We start from the raw sequence: 19,925 nt of genomic DNA, 5'->3' as shown, positions 1-19,925 counted from the left end.
TTTTTCCTAAAAGTTGTTAAGGATCAGTAAGCTGCTGTACTGTACTGAGTTACAAAGCCTGAGGGCTAAAGTCGGGAATCAGGAGGGCAGAAGCTGCCCAGGATACAGGCCAAGAATCAGCCATGGGAGAGAAACAGGATCCAGATAATCTGGGGTTTTCTATCAGAACCATAAAATCTGAGATCTAGTGATAGTCAGGGTAAGAGCCAGGGGATAAGACTTGAACCAAAGTCCCAAATTCCCAAACGAAACCAGGTTTAGAGGCGTAGTGGAAGGAGGACAAAGAGGGTAACTTGTTGAAGGATGCTGGGCGATTCCCCTGTGGGACAAGCCACGGTTGTGCTGGCTGTGCAGCCCAGACCTAACGTATGTGAGAGGCGGTGGGTGAGCAGCTGACCTGACAGTGTCTGTAGGATGTTAAAGATGTCATCCACGTGTAGTAGTTGGTCCAGAGTGAGGACAGAGCAAGTCAAACCTACATTCTCTGTGCAGTGATGCTTCATTGAAGGACCAGAGGGCATTTCTTATTTTGTGCATTTCATCAAGTAAGAGTAGAAGTGGATGACACCACCTACGTCCCAGGAACGGTAAATAGCGATTAGGGTGCAGTAATTCTGTCTCCCGTGTCCACCCCCAAACCCACAGTCTGAAAATTGATGTTTTCATGGACCAACGTTTTCATCATAAAATTATTTTGTCTGTTTACGTGAGTACTTTTAGGCATGTCTAGACTCTTTAGATCGTTATCATATTCAGAGAGTGTTCTTCCTTTCCCCTGTGCGTTAGGGTTTTGCCACGCTGGTCCGGGAATGGCCCGGAGATCTATACAACAATTCGGTAATAGTTCAAGCTGTTCGGGAGCACCTGAAGAAGGACAGTCAGAACCGGACCTTACTTCAGACCCTGGCAGAATTGTGAGTATGATTTAGTGCTGCTTTTTCCAATTCCGTCTACATGGGAAGTTTCATATTTTAGGTCTGGTAAACTCTGAGTAGGGAGGACACAGAGGAGGGAAGGGAACCCTTTATACCATTTTTCGATATTTCCTCTTAGTGAAAACTTTTCATGAACCTTCAGTGAACAACTACGAGGTAAGAAAAATGTGTGCAATTGTAACGTAATCTGTTTCCCAGAGGAGAAGAGTCCTGGTCAACAGTACTTAGTAGAGGCTGTGGTTCAGGGAAGAAAGGGTGCCTGAGATTACGTAGGCAAAATGGTTCCCCCACGGGGCTGTGGATTCTGTCCTTCTTGGTTCTCTAGTCAGTAAGTCTCTCAGACCTTAGACTCCTTATCTGTAAGATTGCAGGTAACAATTCCTTAGGGGGTGGTTTTAAGACTTAAGTGAGATGTCATAATCAAGAACTAAGTTCAGTGCCTAGCGTTGACGTAGGGCACAGTAAATGGAATCTGGGTTATGTTTCATATTTATTGGCTATTTTTGCAAAGAGGCCCAGGCTCTGTGCTATATGCCTGTGACAGAGAGAGAGATGAGGCACACCCGTGCCCTCACAGAGCTTTGGTCTAGTGCAGCGGTCGCCCACCGGTGGTCCATGGACCACTGGTGGTCCATGAGGTCTGAAAGGTTGGCGACTGCTGGTCTAGTGAACAAGAAGCAAACTGCAGGTCATCTCAGGAAGACTCTTCCTGCTTCAGACCCTCCTTGGCACTCCCACCACTTCCTTGCCCATTATACATATTTTGCCAAGACCGAGAAAGGTCTTGGCATAGAGGGAGTTGTGTTTGTGGCATTCATCATTTTCCTCTGGGAACATGGTTCTGGACATTTCTTAGATTCTGTAGTACTAACAACATACCAATGATACTAGTAATTCTTTAGTACTAATGCTGGACACACAGTGCAGTTTAGGTGCAGTTGGCTTTTTCAGGAGCCAGCATAGGGAGTTAAGCAATGTGAAAACCATTGTTTTAACAGAAGAACACATTACATGTTATACAGCTCCCTTATAAATAAGCTTTTGGAATGTCATTATTTGTCAGCTGAAGACTGTTTATAAGAATTTGAACTGATTTTTCTACTACTAAAATAGTAGATTTTCCTTCATTTGGATAATAGGGGTTTTTTTGTCTGATATGTGGATTTCTATTTTAAAAAATTGAGAATTTCTATAAGAAAATTTTGTTGAATACTGTAAGTTTTCTAAAATGTTGGCAAGATTGTGAGAAAGAAATATTTATTGGATATGTATAGTTAAATCCCAAGGCATGGTTTCCAAAAAAAGTTAACTTTTCTCCCTAAACCTGTTTTTCATTTTTTTAATATTGTAAAAAAAGATTTTTATATGAGTATGTGTGTTTAAGTGGAAGTATTGATGAACATTAATGTAAAACATTTTTATTACCAGGTACACCTATGATAAAAACTATGGCAATGCTCTGGAAATATACTTAACATTAAGACATAAGGATGTTTTCCAGTTGATTCACAAGCATAATCTATTCAGCTCTATCAAGGATAAAATTGTTTTGTTAATGGATTTTGATTCTGAGGTAATGTTTTTTATTTTAATACTGATAATTTATTTTTACTCCTCCAAATTTTTAGTAACTAGACATCTATCCAAATGCTAGAGTCGTTAATAAATCACTAGCCTGGCTGTATGCTGATCGTGTTCAGAACACTCTGACTGTCTCTATATGTTAGGTATTTTAGAAGTTGGCATTCAGAAATCCTTTATTTGATGTGGTTTTCCTGTGAAAGCAATCATAATTTGATGAAAACTTTTGAAATTGGGTGTGAAGTAAATTTTTAGTAAAACAGGTCACATAATTCATAGAAATAAAGAAACTATATGCTTTGACTCATTCTTAATTGTATGTTCCAGAATTAAAATTTTAAGTAAAGTTTTATTTCGATCTATTTATTGTAGTTTTATTCCTTAGTATTTACAGATTTAGCTTGTGGAGTGTCCACTGGCCTCAGATGACGCTGAGGTCCAGGACATGTGGGATGTGTTATTTTATTGTAAGACAAATCTGAATAGTGGATTGCTTGACTAATGATGACACCCAGCCTCCACAGTTCACAGTGGCTCTTGTAAAGTGATACAAACTCTGTGTATGTGTGTGTGTGTGTGTGTGTTTATAAAAGAAAGCTAATGATAAGTTCTAGGGATTGAAATAAAGAGGCCCATAAACACAGTAGTTTTTATTCAGAAAATTGAAAATTTAGATAAATCAAACAGGAGAACCTTAAGGATCCAAAAGGTTTACTTGGATTTTTTCAATTTTATTTTGAAATGTGATGTATTTAGGGGTATTATATGCTATATTATGTATATTTGATTATATACATATGTTATACATATACTATGTGCTATTTATTAGTCTTCACAAACTTAAACTTAATTTAAATAGGTAAATATACTTCTTTTTTTTTGAAAGATGATTTTAGCCCATTTTTCATTCTGAATGAATCAAGTCTTTAGGGACTGCAGATCTAAAAAGAATTAGTGCAGTTCCCAGGAAGTTCAGTTATAGAGGTTCTGCTTCTCTGGCAGAGATAATTAAGAGGATGAGGTGCTTACATAAAAAATATTACATTTGCCCATGTCCTTATGCCTCTTCATTCACCCATCCATGTGTCTCAAGAATCTAGTTTTGCAAATGTAGATGTAGAAAAAAAAAACGAATGAGCTGAAACGAATTGCTATTCAAGAGTGTGAACCAAAATTAAGGAATCATAGAGTTTTCTAATTACAACATACCTGAAGGATAATCTCTAAATATCCTCATATTTCAGAAGAAAAAACTGTCTGGAGCAGACAGGTAGGGAGTAGCAGAGGCAAGAACAGAACCTGGTATTCTGAGGCTCATTCTCGTGGGTCGTGGTGTCTTGTTGCAAACACTGTCTAATTTGTGTTTTGTGACTATCAAAGGCAGTTAAAGTAAATTGTAAAAGTCCATAAGCCTTACATCACTTTCAGAGTGCAGGCATCTTACTTTTTCTGGCTCTTATCCTCTTCTCCACATAAGACCAGCTCCTCACATCTGTGAGACCTGTACAGGGACTTGGTCAGTAATCAGGTGGCCAGAAGAAAAGCTGGGAACAGTTCTTTCTCCATAACGACTGAGAGTCACATGAGAACTTTTCAAGATATCTGAGGGGTCAAGGAGGCTATAATATGTGTGTAGTCAAGATATTTTGTGTTTGGTGAGTGATAACAAGATATCATTTCAGGAGTATGCAGAACACATAGACCTCAGGTTGAGGCCCATTTTAAAATGCATTCTTTTATAAATATATCACTCAACGGTGATTGTAAGGCTAAGGACCTCCTTAAGTATGGCAAATAAGCCTTCTCCCTTTAACTGACAGCAAATACTATACATTGTGTTCAGTGTTCTCTTCTTTTCTGGCGAATTTCAATGACTGTGGCTATTTTTTTTTTAATTTCAGAAAGCTGTTGACATGCTTTTGGACAATGAAGATAAAATTTCAGTAAGTGTCTTTTATTGTATTTTATTTTATTTTTTTATATGTTAGTAGGTGAGTGTCTGGGACTGTTGTAACCAAGAAGAGAACAGATGTTTATCAGATAATTTTCCACCTATATTCCTGTCCTCATAACTCTGTGTTTAAAATTTCCCTTTTTCTCCAGATTAAAAAGGTAGTGGAAGAATTAGAAGACAGACCAGAATTACAGCATGTGGTGAGCATAACCATCTTCTTCTTTTGCCCTTTAGATTGCGTAGTGGGGCACATCACCTTTCAGTATTGGGGAGAGAATCCTGCAGTGAACTCTTCATGTTAATACTCAGATTGCAGGCTTGATGACAAACAGTGTTCTGTAATTATTAATGTTCAGCATGTGCTCTGAATCCAGGTTAGGGATTAATTACAGATCAGACACTTTCATTTGACTCACAAGTGATTTGTGATTTTAAAAAAGTTATATTTATTTTTCTGTTGATCAAACTGTGCCTGGGAGTAAGCACCTTCCTTCTATCATTGCTGTTTGGCATAATTATAGCATAAACTAGAGGCCCAGTGCATGGATTCGTGCACTGGTGGGGTCCCTTGGCCTGGCCTACGCCCTCTTGCAATCCAGGACCCTTCGGGGATGTCAGAGGCCCAGTGCACGGATTCAGCCCGATCCCTGCAGGCCAGGCCAAGGGACCCCACCGGTGCACAAATCTGTGCACTGGGTCAGTTTTGGCTCGATCCCTGCAGGCCAGGCTGAGGGACCCCACTGGTGCATGAATCCGTGCGCCAGGCCTCTAGTATGCATATAAGATCTTTGGTTAATCTCTTCCTACCCTCCCCACGCCCCCCTTCCCTCTGAGATTCATCCGTCTGTTTCATATTTCCATGCCTGTTCATTGAGCATCTGCCCCCTGTTGGTCAGTGTGCATCACAGCTACCAGTCGAACAGTCACTTAGGCTTTTATATATAGACTAGAGGCCCGGTGCACAAAAATTTGTGCACTCGGGGGGGAAAGGGGGGTCCCTCAGCCCATCCTGTGCCCTCTCGCAGTCTGGGACCCCTCAGGAGATAACGACCTGCTGGCTTAGGCCTGCCCCCGGGTGGCAGAGGGCAGGCCCAATCCCTAGGTGCAGCCCCTGGTCACGCTCAGGGTAGGGCCGATTGGGAGTTGGGGCACCACCCCCTGTCACACTCAAGGCAGGGTTGATGGGGAGGTTGCGGTGCCACCCACTGTCACGCACAAAGCAGGGCCCATCAGGGGGGTTGGGGCTCCGTACCCTGTCACGCACAGAGCAGGGCCCATCAGGGGGGTTGGGGCTCCGTACCCTGTCACGCACAGAGCAAGGCCCATCAGGGGGTTGGGGAGCTCCCCCCTGTCATGCACAGAGCAGGGCCCATTAGGAGGTTGGGGAGCTCCCCCCTGTCACGCACAGAGTAGGGCCGATAGGGGAGTTAAGGCACTGCCCCCTGTCACACACAGAGCAGGGCGGATCAGGGGGTTGGGGCGCAGCCACTGTCACACACAGAGCCGCAGGGCGATCAGGGGGTTTGGGCACTGCCCCCTGTCACGCTGATCCGGTGCCAGGAGGCCTCCCGGCTCCGCTGATCCCGGTGCTGGGAGGCATATTACCCTTTTACTATATAGATAGAGGCCTGGGGGCCGGCTGGTTTGCCCTGAAGGGTGTCCTGGATGAGGGTGGGGGTCCCCACTGGGGTGCCTGGCCAGTCTGGGTGAGGGGCTGAGGGCTGCCTTCAGGCTGGCGATTGACCGAATCTCCCAACCGCTCCTTTTTTTCTTTTTTTTTCTTCTGGGCCAGCTTTAGCTCTGGCTCTAGCTCTGAGGCCTCCTCTGCTGGTTTGTTTGCTGTTCTATAATAGAAACAATGTATAACTTCAGCTCTGAGATCCCGGCTGGCTATATTTTTACAAAGTTTCAAACTGTCAGCTGAGAGTTGGAGTCTGCAGTCCCTGCAGCAAGCAAGCCTCATGTTCGCTTCCAGCTGCCTGGCTGCCGGCCGCCATCTTGGCTGACAGTTAATTTGCATAAGGATACGCTGATTAGCCAATGGGAAGGGTAGCGGTCGTACGCCAATTACCATGTTTCTCTTTTATTAGTGTAGACTAGAGGCCCGATGCATGAAATTCATGCAAGAGCCTTGGCCCCGGCCCCTGCCAACCGCCGCCACTGCTGCGGCCCTCGCCCACCACTGCCGCAGCTGGGGGCCTCTGCCTCGCCCCCCGCCTGCTGTGGCTTTGTCCAGAAGGAAGGACATCCGGTCTAATTAGCATATTGTGCTTTTATTATTATAGATTACAACACACAGAATGATCAAGGAACAGTCTTCTTTCTTCCCCCTCACCTGACAGTAGTTAATACCACTTTTCTGGGGTTGTCTTGGTGGTGGTGCTGTTAAGGCCCTCTGTTCTAGATCTTTGGGGGAATATCTTGTTTGTGTGCATTGCTGTCATCATGGGAGTAAAGCAGGAGTAGGTGTTTGCTGTGTCCTTTAAAAACTGTATAAGAAAAGGTTTCAGTGACAATAGGGATTATTCTGGTAGAGAGTGCTCTTGTATCTTAGCCCACCTTTTTGTACCCCAGGAGGAGGCTCTGGAAATAGAGTATTATAGTTTTATGCAGGTGCTGTTGCTATATTGTTTGTGATTGGAAATCTCAAGATTGTCTGCTAACCCAAGCAAGGTGGCACTGTGCTGGCCACCCTGGCATTTGTTTATAAAACAATGATTTTGGGCCTTCTTGTGCCATGAGGCAGGATTACAGGCGGTGGGTGCCCGTGTGACAGTGTAATTAGTGCAGTGGTGAAATGGTGGCCGATCTCACCCTAAAATGCTCATCTTCCTGTCAGGTAATGGGGTGTCTCTAAGCATTTGTTCCGGCTGATGTGACAGAGCCTTCCCTTCCTGCTTATGCCGCTGGGAAATAGCACTGTGTGTCCAGCTCACACGCTAAACCCAGCCGGGGCCAGTGGAGGGCAGTCCCCTCTGTCAGACCGCGTGGAGTTCTGACTGCTCTCCCTTTCCTGCCTTCAGAAGATGCACTGGTCGGGGTTAGGCTCCTTTACTGACCCTACGCAACAGAGGATGTCAAAGGTCACCTAACTCACACACAGCCCCAACTTCAGGGGCAGGCGAATGCTCTGTGCTTCTTTTGAACCAGTTTACTAGGGGTGCAAATGCACTTTGCATGAATGGTGTGATGCAGTCTTTTAGCCTCCCATGGGTTATGGGATGTTTGTTTACATTAACTAAACATTGAACATTGATTTCCAATTTCTGTGTGATGTATTGCTAGACTTAATCTTGCCTCTGAGTACCAAGTGAATTGCTCATTTCCTTTGAAGTCCATTAACTGTTTTAGACAGCTAGGGAAAGTAATCAGTTGAAAATTAGTTTAGAATACCTGTACTCTTCCTGATTTTTAGTTGTTATTTTTATCTTTGATGTCACCAGTACAGGCAGCATATCATTGCAAACACAGACTCTCAATAATCCTAACAGAGGAGATGTAGAAGGTATGAGAGTTAATTGAGTGCTTACTGCTTGAATTTTTATGATCTAGAAAGACCACTAATCAAGGGTTTTATTTCTGCAGCAAAATAGATGATGACAATATTAACAACTATGGTTGACCCTTGAGCAATGCCAGCGTTCACCCACAGAGGTGAAAATTGTGTATAACTTTTGACTCTCCAAAAACTTAACTACGGTCACCCCTCTGTATCCTGGGGCAACTGGCTCCAAGACCCCCTGTGGTTATCAAAGTGTGTACATGCTCAAGCGCCTTTTATAAAATAGTGTAGAATAATTCATTCACTCAGCCCTCCACATCATGGTTCCCCAGCTACAGATCAAAAATACTGTGTTTGACCTGTGGTTGGTTGCAAAACCCCGGATACAGAGGGGTGAAGTATATTTATTAAAAAAAAAATCAACATGTAAGTGGACCCACACAGTTCAAATCCATGTTGTTCAAGGGTCAACTGTACCATCACTAGCACTTCTGTAGGGCTTAGTGTATGCCAGGCATGGTTCTGAGTGACTTACAAATGGTGACTCATTCAAACCTCACAGCAGCCCAATGAGATTTTTGCAGGTAAAGAAACTCGGTCACAGAGAGATTAGTGACTTTCCCACTGGATAGTAAGTGGTAGAACCAAGTCACTCTGGGCCAGAGAAAGTCAGTCTCCTTGTTCTGGCAAAGATATTTCTCTTTCACATTCAGATTTTTTATTCTTGTCAGCTGCTTTCCCTCAGCCTCACCACGGAAGCTGTTTAGAATAGAAAATTGGGATGTTAAACAGGTATTGCTTTTCTTATTTTAATATTCATGGTTTATCCCTTTGTTCTTCTTAGTATCTGCATAAGCTTTTCAAGAGAGACCATCATAAGGGGCAGCGCTACCATGAAAAACAGATCAGCCTTTATGCTGAATATGATCGACCGAACTTACTTCCATTTCTCCGAGACAGTACCCATTGCCCCCTCGAAAAGGTAAGTCACAGCTCCCCCACTCACACACTGCAGGTGATGAAGTTGTCATTGTGGGTAAGCTGCTGGGTATTCTGCTCTTCCAGTCCCTGCTCATCCGTCCCTCTTTCGGGGGAAGACTGTTGTCCTAAGCAGTAGGTTTGGCTGGGGCATTCTGATGAGAGGTAGAGATCCTGTTGGATTAGATTTTGGTAAGAAGCCCAAGTATTTCTGTGCCAGGTTTAATTGGAATAAAGGATTAATCCAGGGCCTAATCAGCCATAGAGCAGACACTGTGTCAGGAGTCTGAGTCAGTGTACCAGGATCAGCATGGACTCAGAGGCAGCCTCGGGGAGACACTGTCCTGAGCCAGAAGCACTTGCTCCACTCAGGACTCAAGGTTGATAACTCAGGCCCTACACCCTGGCTGCCTTAGTCACCTTGAGTGTTTCTGTATTCCTCTCTCACTCTACAGTTCATTTCTCTAGCATCCTGCATCCCATTATAATTATAATCACAATTATAATTATATTTCAGCCTTTTTCCCCAGTATCTTGTAAATTCTTCAAGGATAAGGAGTTTTTCTCACTCATTTTGGTGAACCCACACCTGTTAGACACTTAATGTGTGTGGCATCATGAGCAAGTGCATAAATGAATACAAACAAGGTTCTGGTGAGGGATGAATAGGAACTAGCAAGTTGAATGTACCTGTAATAAATAAACAATAAATACTTCCTGTGCAGGTACTAGAAACTGGGCAATCTAAGGCCATAGGTATTGTTTCCCATGATTCTTATAACATCTGGAATGCTATCTAACATGTACAGGTGTCTTATTAAATAAATTCAGATCGTGAGGTAAAAAGTACTTTATAACCAGCACTATGTATCGACAAACCAAAAAAAGTATTTGACCCAGCGTATGTGCACTCACAACCTCGTTTCTTCTTCAGCCCATTATGATTAAATGTATTGGATTTACTATAAACAGTTTCAGCTCAATGGATTTTCAAAATCTGTTGGAAAAAAATATCTTGCCTGCATATTAACTTAATTTATCAAAAACTTTAACATTTTATACTTTGGCCCTAAGACATTTTCTCAAAAAATACATTTGGAAATAATCGTCTTATTCTAAAAGTAAAAGCAAATGTTCTCCCTCTTTTCTAACTACAGAATCTATAATCTAGAAAAAGCTGGGAAATGCAAAGTTTGTAGATTTTCATTAAAAAAATTTAAAGACAAAATTAGATAAACTATGACAGACTCAAGGCTAGGTAGAAATCATTATTTAATTTATTATTGATAAGGTTCTTGTTAGTTACCCCAAACTATGTTCCTTACCATTGTACTACATCAGGAAAAGGAAAATTAAAATATTTTTGCAACATTTTTTACTCAATTTCTGTCATTCATTTTACCTTTATTTTTACTACTACCAGTATTCCACTTTTACCTGTATGTCCTATTAGATTTTAAAAAAATCTTAGTTTCCATACTCTTTCCTCTAGAGGGAGCACTATGGCCCAGGAACATTCAAGAATCTAAAATAAGGAGGCATGATTTTATATTGCACTGTGTCAAGAATAGAAAAATTATTTGAACCAGAAATACTTTTCTCAAAATTTCTAGAAATTATTCTAGAGTCTCTACATTCTCATTTATGAGAAAGGATAATTTAAGATACTATTAGGAACATCAAACATTTAAAATTCTGTGATATTCAAATTTCAGAGACTCACATTATCTTTGAGCTTGGTGTCACGTATCTGCTTGCATTCAAGAACCTTCTTGACTTCAAACTTGCCTTTAGGTACCATGTTGTACATGAATGATCATATTTGATAGTATCCTAAAAGAGCTTTCAGCAGTTTGATCCTGTAGAATGTTCTACAGTTGAATATTTGAAAAGTGGCTAGAGAGGAACTGAATGTTTAATATAATAGATTTCAGTAGCAACAAGTAGAAAGTGGCTACTGTCTGGGGTCACTCGGGAGAGCCTCCAGACTGCGTGTGGTTTGAGACAAGCATATTCTCAAGCATTTGCATTTACTCAAGAAGAGGGGCGGGTGGGTGGTTCTGTTTGAAACATCTGCTGGCACTTCAAAGTGTCAGTAAATTTCCAGGTACATAATTGATTTTTGGATACCTTCCAGTAATAAACCACTTTAGGCAGCATATTCATCTTTATTCATATTGTCTTTGTCTGAGCATTCTACCTATCCAGTTGTGTTATTACCATTATCTGTTTACCTGTGAATGACACAGTCTCACTAAAACATAAACTGTCCATCTGCTTCTCCATCTGCTAACACAAATCTGGGCACTCACCTGGTTTCTCAATAATTTTTTTTTAAATAGTCCCAAGTCTTCTGACTTTAGATTTTTGCTTTTTCTCTTACTATTTAAAATTCTCACATGTGTATCCTGACTCTGTTCTACTATCATCCCAGAAGAGTTAAGAGTTGGTAAGAAAGTTCCGTTGTTTAGGATGATGATTTATAGGCATGACGGTATAGAGAGAGGTAAACCATCTTTTTAACCAAAATGAATGAAGAGTGCCGTGGCTGGGTGGCTCAGTTGGTTGGATCATCATCTCCTACACAGAAAAGGCTGCAAGTTCAATTCGTGATCAGGGTACATACCTAGGTAGCGGTTTTGATCTCCTGCCTGGGTGCATATGGGAGGCAATTGATCGAAGTCTCTCTCTCTCTTCCTCCCCACCCTCTCTTCCTCCCTTCTTCTCTCTCTAAAAATCAATAAAAAGATGAGGATTTTAAAAAAAAAAGATGAATATTAAATTTCTAAGTGGTAGTTAGGATTAGACTCAGCCATGAGTGATAAAAGTTCCAAAGTAATAGTGGCTTAAACAGAGAAGCAGTTTAGTTCTCTGTTGCATTGAAGTCCTGGTGGAGTGTTCTGCTGGTGGTGCATGTCACAGGGTCCAAGACCCAGGCTCTTTTCTCTTGCTCCCTGACCTGGTATGACCTTGACCTTCTGATGTGAGATAGTAGCATCCATGTTCGCAGGATCGGATTGGATGAAAGGACTTAAAATGAGAGAGAGAAGGGTTCATGCGTGCTGCTTCTTAAAGAGCACCCCAGAAGCTTCCATGTTTCTGGTTCATCTTTGGGGAGGCTTGGAGATTTTTTTTTTTTTTAATTTTGGGCAGTTCCCCACCTGAAATCTTATTACTGTAGAAGAAATGAGTAAAAGACATTAGGGGACAACTAGTTATCTCTGCCATGTAACTTTTAAAGGAATCTTGTGAGAAATTGAATTAATAGTGTTTCCTCCTCTTTGTGGCCTTCAGGTATTCTCATTTCCTCACTTAAATGATTTGTGTACTTTAAAATGCCATCCTAATTTCATTGCCATTCCACGGTAAGGTGTTATTTGTTTTTTTCCCTTTTGTATGTTTCATTTGGGTTTTCCCCCCCTACATCATTGATCTCTAGGGTGAGCATTTTTTTCCTCCCTTTTAGTTGTTAATCTCCAATCATGGACATAGATTTAAATATATATTTTACTCAAAAATTTTTAAGTCAGAAATCCAAATGTCAGAACTAGCTCCTGCTGTCATTTCCCAAGATGGCCCACTGAGCTGAAAGAGCTAAAGAACTTAAGCTGTTCTTTTTACCTCCTTGGTTTTGTTTTTAAAGTAACCTTGGCTGGTTGTTTTTAACTGACTGCTCTAACTGTGCAACCCAGTAATCTTCCTCCTGAAACCTTTTCATTTATTGAAAAAATATTTATTGTACACCTGTGAGCCAGCTGTGTGCAGGTGCAGTGAGAGTGAGTGCCTGGGATCTGGCGTGATGTGGGTCCAGGGAGGCTTTTATCTGAAGGACCTGCCAGGGGTGCAGAGTGGAGTGGGAGGGCAGCCCTCGAGGCCGAGGGGCCATGGTAGAGCGATGAGCAGGGTGTGAGGTGTTACTGCACAGAAAGGCAGGGCTTCCGAGGCTACAGTAAAGATTCTCAGCTTTAAGCAGAGTAACAAAATAAGAAGCGTCCTTAGTAGGCATGTGAGTGAGGTGACAGTGAAGGCTCACGCATACTGCACCCATTCAGATGCCCCTCTGAAGGGCCCCACCGGAACTCAAGTCCTGTATTGATGCGCATAGCCCTCTATTCATGCTCCCCTGGTCATGAGATTCTGTGTCGTCACTGCTCTGTCACGCTCCCTGGTGGACTCGTGCTGCCTCCACTTCTACCGAGCCACCTCCATCTCCTCCTTGTCTTTCTTTTACGTGTCATCACCATCATCAGCATTTATATTTCTACCATCATTGTATCTCCAGCCAATGACTCTCTAGTGCACAGCAGAGTATATAGTAAATTTGTGTCCGTTCATTTAGATGATTGAATTGTTTATAAGCACATAGTGGTGGTGTTTTTCACACTCAAGGAAATGCTATCACCTATATAGTCCTTCATTTCTTCACTTGAGCTCCTCCTTCTTGATTGTTAGATGTGTTTTTCTCTCACTTTTGACAAATCCTTGATCAGAGTTATTTTAAACCCTGAGGGTTGGCAATAGAAATATTCCCGGTACGTAGTTATTTATGTAACAAATGTTTACTGCGCTGTGATGTGCGCTCAGTACTGAGGACCTGCGCAGTGAGCAGCATCCTTTCATGCAGCTGCATCCCCGTGGAGGGAAACAGCTCAACCACGGACAGTGGATCAGCTGGGAATGGCAGTGCTGTGAAGGAACTAAGCAGCAGAAAGCAAGAAAGCTTGGTGGGAAGGGGCCTTTCAGCATCTTGCTTTCTGCCTTTACCCATGGAATGCTCTAAGTCAGTGATGGCGAACCTTTTGAGCTCGGCGTGCCAGCATTTTGAAAAACCCTAACTTAACTCTGGTGCCGTGTCACATATAGAAATGTTTTGCTATTTGCAACCATAGTAAAACAAAGACTTATATTTTTTGATATTTATTTTATATATTTAAATGCCATTTAACAAAGAAAAATCAACCAAAAATATGAGTTCGCGTGTCACCTCTGACACGCGTGTCATAGGTTCGCCATCACTGCTCTAAGTTGTCTCAACTATAGGGATGAGCAAAAGTCAGTTTACAGTTGTAACATAAATATATGATACAATAATGAGTAAACAATAATACAAGAATAAACTCTGCTGCCTGGTTGGTGTGGCTCAGAGGTTGAGCGTCAACCCATGAACCAGGAGGTCACAGTTCGATCCGGTCAGGACAATGGCTTGATCCCCAGTACGGGGTGTGCAGGAGGCAGCCAATCCCTAATTCTCTCTCATCATTGATGTTTCTATCTCTCCCTTTCCCTTCCTCTGTGTGAAAATCAATAAAAACATATCTTTAAAAAAAAGGTTAAACTCTGCTTTGCATATTCATAACTCTAAATCTACTTTTGCCCACACCTGTATGTTACCATTTGAATTGGATAGGGACCAGTACCTCTCTGAGAGATAAATGGATCCAGACACCAGCAAACCTAAGGAGCGTTGTGTTTTTGTTTGTTTGCTTTGTGTTTTTTTTAAAGTGGCGCAATGGAAAAATTCTTTCAAATTGTGTGTTTAAGTGACTCTATTAATATTTGTTCTTGTCTGGTAACCCATGGTAACATTTTTGTCCTGCTTTATTTGAAGGCTCTTGAGATCTGTCACCAGAGAAACTTTGTAGAAGAGACAGTTTATCTGCTAAGTAAGTAGTTTTCTCTCATTTTGGTCCCCATAAACTAAGAAATGGGGTGAAAATGTGATATAAATTGTCTAAGAATTGGCATAGGTTTTAGAACAAAGTAATATAGAGGTTAAAACCTCTTTGTATAAGAATTTAATGCATGAAAAAGGAGGCTTCACAGCTCAATAGAGAATGAAGAGTTATTTAATAAATGCTGTTGAGGTATCATATTAGTATTGTGTAACAAACAGACACATCAGCTTTATTACCACCATCTTGATAGAAAATAAATAATGTTCATTTTCAAAAATCACACCCTAAATAATGGAGGAGATGCAATTGAAAATCATAGTTTTCAAAAGAAAGGGAGAGTTTGTAATATGATCCAGATGTCAGTTGTCCCTGGTCCTCTGGCTCCTATTTCCACCTTTCAGTTGTCTTAGAAGCAGTAGAGAACTTACAAGGGAAGCATAATATCCTTTCTAAGTTATAAAAACTTAAAAATCATATACACACTTTTAAAAATTAGCCATTTTTAAAGATATGAACTGTGGGAATATTTGTAGGAAAAGCAAAATGCTATAGAAAATATAACAAATGGGATGTAATTTTACTCACAGGCCAGCTGTTTGCTTTAATAATGGCTGCCCCAAGTGAGAAGGACTCAACATCCATTACTAGCTCTTGCGGCAGGCCAAGGGCAAGGATAAGGGCAATTGCCCACAGCCAGGCAGTGGCTGTACTTGCTCTGAGTAAAGCTTCCTACATGTATTATATTAAAAACTCATGAAGATTGATAATAAAACCATTAAAATGCCAGTAAATGAATGAACAAAGTGTATAAAGATAATCAAATTGAAGCATAGTTGGTAAAGACTTATTTCATGAGAGTGACTTTAAGGGTTTCCTCTGAACTGGGAAGAGAAGGAAAATGAGGTCACTGATCATTGAGGTTGTGGTTGGCACACAGGGTATCGGAAGAGCAATATGCAAAGCTGCCTAAAGAGGCAGAATGACTCCAAGGCCTTTATTTACTTACTTATTTTATTTATTTATTTTTATTGAATTTAATGGGGTGACATTTATCTTCTATATAATAAAAGCATAAGCAACTGTTACGGTGGAACGACCAGAATGACCGGTCATTATGATGCACACTGACCAACAGGGGGCAATGCTCAATGCAGGAGTTGCCCCCTGGTGGTCACTGCACTCACACAGGGGGAGTGCCGCTCAGCCAGAAGCCGGGCTCACGGCAGCGGCGAACGCAGTAGCGTTGGTGGGAGCCTCTCCCACCTCTGTGGCAGTGCTAAGGAGCAGCGAGCCAGGCAGTAAGGAGCAGTAGCAGGCAGGCAGTAAGGAGCGAGGGCTCCCGGACTGTGAGAGGACACAGGTTGGTCTGAGGGACGCCCCCCCCCCCCCCCCATCCCTAGTGCACACATTTCGTGCACTGGGCCTCTAGTATATATCTAAGCCTAAGTGACAGTTACAGCGGAATGACTGGAACGACCGGTCACTATGATGCACACTGACCACCAGGAGGCAGATGCTCAACGCAGGAGGAGGGCTCAGCAAGGCCTGGAGGCACATGCTATGGCCCAGGGATCACAGGAACCGCAAGCCCAGAGCTTGCTTTCCAATAAAAAAAATATAGATTTTTTTTTGAAAAAAAGAAAAGCGGCCAGACACCGCCGCCCTGAGAAGAGCAGCTCCAGGAGGAAAAGGCCTCCCCAGGCCAAGCCCAGCCTGGCTGGGCGCAGCAGAGGACCATGCACTGACCATGGCGGCACCACCTTCCTCTCCTTCCCCCCTCCCTCCCCCGTCCCCCCCCACACCTCGGTCCCAATGCTCACAGCAACTCACCGGTGGTGTGCAGGAAACCCCTTCGACTCCAAAGCTGGTTGTGCCGACAGCTGCTCCCCAACCTGCTCCCCATCCTGCTCCATGGTGGACACAGTGCTGCCAGGCTGCTCTGCCTCAGCTCCGGCTTCCAGCTTCCTGCCCACCCCTTTGTATACTACATGCGCTTGGGGGCGTGGCCTTGGCCTCCCGGCCAATAGCACTGCAGCACAGCCAGAGTGTGGTAGGACACAGCCACCAGGCTGGCTGGGCATTGATTTGACTAATGTCCATGTCCAGTTACACTGAGTGTTTACATTTGTAGGGAAGCAGGGCAGCCCGCTCCTGCTGCCCGCGTCACCTTCTAGGCTAAGAAAGGCCCGCTGATCTCTGTGTTGCTCCTCCTGTCCGGAATCAAAACCTTTTGAGGATGAATGATCCCAGCAATGGTCCCAACACACGCTTGGTGTCACTGTCGCAGACATTCCCAGTCTTTACAGCCCGTTCCTCAGCCCTCAGTGCCCTGCTCCACCTCCTCACCTTTCACTCCCTGAGGACCACCTTATGTTATCCTATTTGAAATGTGAGCAATGCCCCCCTGTCCTTTTTTCTTTCAATAGCTACCTTGCCCTACATTTCTTCCTCTAAAAACCTTGCATTTTAAATATATATATTTGATTAATTTCGGAAAGGGAAATAGAGATAGAATCATCAATGATGATAGAGAATCATTGATCAGTTGCCTCCTGCAAGTTCCAAACTGGGGATTGAAACCTCCCACGGCTCCTCCCCCTGGCTGGCAAATCTCCCTCAGTCCCTCCCCTGGCCAGCTGCCGGTGGCAGCACAGTGGGGAGGGAAGGAAGAGCAGGGGAGGCAGGAAACTGTGCAATGGCATGGCCCAGAGGGCAGCTGGCATTTGTTCCTTCCACACCCAACCCCACAGGGGCCTTCCGGCCCGATCAGCCCTGATCACCAGCCAGGCCTAGGGACCCCACCTGTGCACAAATTTTGTGCACCAAGCCTCTAGTTCAGCTGTGGGCAAACTACGGCCCGAGGGCCGGATCCGGCCCATTTGAAATGAATAAAACTAAAAAAAAAAGACCGTACCCTTTTATGTAATGATGTTTACTTTGAATTGATATTAGTTCACACAAACACTCCATCCATGCTTTTGTTCCGGCCCTCCGGTCCAGTTTAAGAACCCATTGTGGCCCTCAAGTCAAAAAGTTTGCCCACCCCTGCTCTAGTTAGTTAATAAAATTTTATAAGTTTCAGGTGTACAGTTCTATTATACATCATGTGTATATTGTGTTGTGTGTTAACCACCCCAACTCAAGTCTCCTTCCATCACCATTTATTCCCTCTTTCACCTTCCCCCAGCCCCTTCACTTCTGGTAATCACCATACTTATGAGGTTTTTGTGGGGTATTTTTTTAAATTTTGTTTTCTTTTTTGTTTTTGCTTCATTTCTTCACTTTTTCTTACCCAACCCTTTAAAAGTCTTAATTGTATGTGGGTATGAGGGGTTCAAATACAGGCCTGTGAGAAGCAAGTCAGCATCTGACAGACCTGGGTTTGGATTCCAGATCTGCTGTTTAGTAGAAACATTTCTGTGTCCTCTTCTATAAAATAGAAATATTAGTGTGACATATCTCATTGGACTTTAGTAATAATGAAGTTATGTCATTCATGTGAAGCACTTAAATGAGTGCTCAGAACACAGTAGACACCTAGCAAATAGGAGACATTTATTTTATTATGTTATGCGCATGTCACATAGGAAAATATGCTTTTGTGTTAGCTTTAAAACTGGGTGAATAGATTAAGAGATATGCTATTTCTTTAACAATGTTTCATTAAAATGTCCTGAATGAAGTATTTCTCACATCTTTGCTAGGCCGAATGGGCAATAGCCGAAGTGCCCTGAAGATGATCATGGAGGAATTACATGATGTTGACAAAGCAATTGAATTTGCCAAGGAGCAAGACGATGGAGAGCTCTGGGAGGACCTGATTTTATATTCCATCGACAAACCACGTAAGCAGAAAAACCATCTGCGATCATAACTCTTTTCTCTCAATATAGCCAGTTATGTCTAGAGTAAGAATTGTCTCAAGACACAGTAAGTTAAAAATATGGGCAAGTATCTATATACAGATAGGCCAGGCACACCGAAACGCTTTCCAATGCCAGTTCTGTGCAGAGCAGCCTGGAGTCCTATCACTCTGAGTTACCTGAATGTGATAAGAGCATGTGGCTCACCTGGTAATAGTAACTTGTCCCCATGAAGCATATGTTTACCTGCTGCACCAGGAATTTACTGATTGGCCCTCCGCTTGACCATCGTGTTGGGTCTCCCATCTTGGAAAGAAACAAAAGCAGTCACCTAACAATAATCCAAATTCTTCTTTGAAGGAAAAAGAAATGATTCAGAAACTAGCAGCAGTGGTTTAAAATCTCCTCCCTTCTCTTTATTTTTTGGTAGAAGACTTATCTATTTCAGAATTTTCAAGTTCTAGAAATTGCTGTTCTGATTGTCTTTTAAATATGAGGATAATGTTAGCATGACAAAGTAGTAGTTTAAGGATCTTAAAAGAAGCAAAGTGGGTGTAAAGGTTATTGGGTCTGGCTTAGTTTTGAATATGGGCCTAAAACTCGCTGGTTGTGTGATCCTGGATAGATTAATCACTTCATTTCTCGTTTCTGTAAAATAGGGACAAATAACACTCCTACCTTGCAGAATATTAGAAGTGTATGATATTGAGCCATAGCAAAATCTCAATAAATATCTGTTGCACCCTGTTAACATCACAAATTATATTCTGAAGTAATCATTTGTTCTCTGTTTTAAATTCTCTATATTTAGCTGCTTCTTTATGTCATGAGGAAAGTAAAGGAAGATTACTTCTTGAGAGTTTATAAATTCAAATTTGAAGGACATTTTTTTTCTTTGAGTTGTTTTTGGCTTAAAATTGCATTATGTACATTGCTTATATGTTAATTGCTTTCTGTGGTATTTTATAGCATTTATTACTGGCTTGTTAAACAATATTGGCACGCATGTTGACCCAATTCTACTTATTCACCGTATCAAGGAAGGAATGGAGATTCCCAATTTGAGAGATTCCTTAGTTAAAATTCTGCAAGACTACAATTTACAAGTAAGTATCCTTTTGTAGACAAATAAGTATACTGAGTGAGTTGACTGACTGAAGGATAAACATTTATAGGGTTTATTTTAAATATTAGTCAAATAATTCAATTTGATAGTTACAGTCTGTTTTGAACAGTTTACTTAGAAAATTGTTCAAATAGAGAAACTAGAAACATCACCCTTTATGGAAGCCATCTGATATTTAACCACCCCCAAGTTTCCTCTTATTGATGAACAGGTATCCTTACATTTGTGTGGTGACTACAGCATGGCACTGGGGAGGGAGTAGTTACCGTGACCGTTAGATCAGACCACCCAAACCTTTTTTGAGTAGAACG

General features: G+C 42.2%; 1 protein-coding gene across 1 annotated transcript in view; it reads left to right on the top strand.

Moving 5' to 3' along the window:
• Positions 1-19,925, top strand: part of VPS41 (VPS41 subunit of HOPS complex) — a 129,218-nt gene that overhangs the window by 99,139 nt on the left and 10,154 nt on the right. Inside the window, exons 18-25 of the mRNA XM_070424727.1 lie at positions 787-914; positions 2,364-2,508; positions 4,418-4,459; positions 4,620-4,670; positions 8,817-8,954; positions 14,559-14,613; positions 18,330-18,470; positions 19,458-19,594. Of these exons, the coding sequence (XP_070280828.1) occupies positions 787-914; positions 2,364-2,508; positions 4,418-4,459; positions 4,620-4,670; positions 8,817-8,954; positions 14,559-14,613; positions 18,330-18,470; positions 19,458-19,594 (837 nt within the window). The remainder of the gene's footprint in view (positions 1-786; positions 915-2,363; positions 2,509-4,417; positions 4,460-4,619; positions 4,671-8,816; positions 8,955-14,558; positions 14,614-18,329; positions 18,471-19,457; positions 19,595-19,925) is intronic.

This window comes from Myotis yumanensis, unplaced genomic scaffold (genome assembly GCF_028538775.1).
Source record: "Myotis yumanensis isolate MYYU_CA2020_CCGP unplaced genomic scaffold, mMyoYum1.0.hap1 SCAF_9, whole genome shotgun sequence".
Classification (NCBI taxonomy): domain Eukaryota; kingdom Metazoa; phylum Chordata; class Mammalia; order Chiroptera; family Vespertilionidae; genus Myotis; species Myotis yumanensis.
This window is presented reverse-complemented; position numbering and strand designations above follow the sequence as displayed.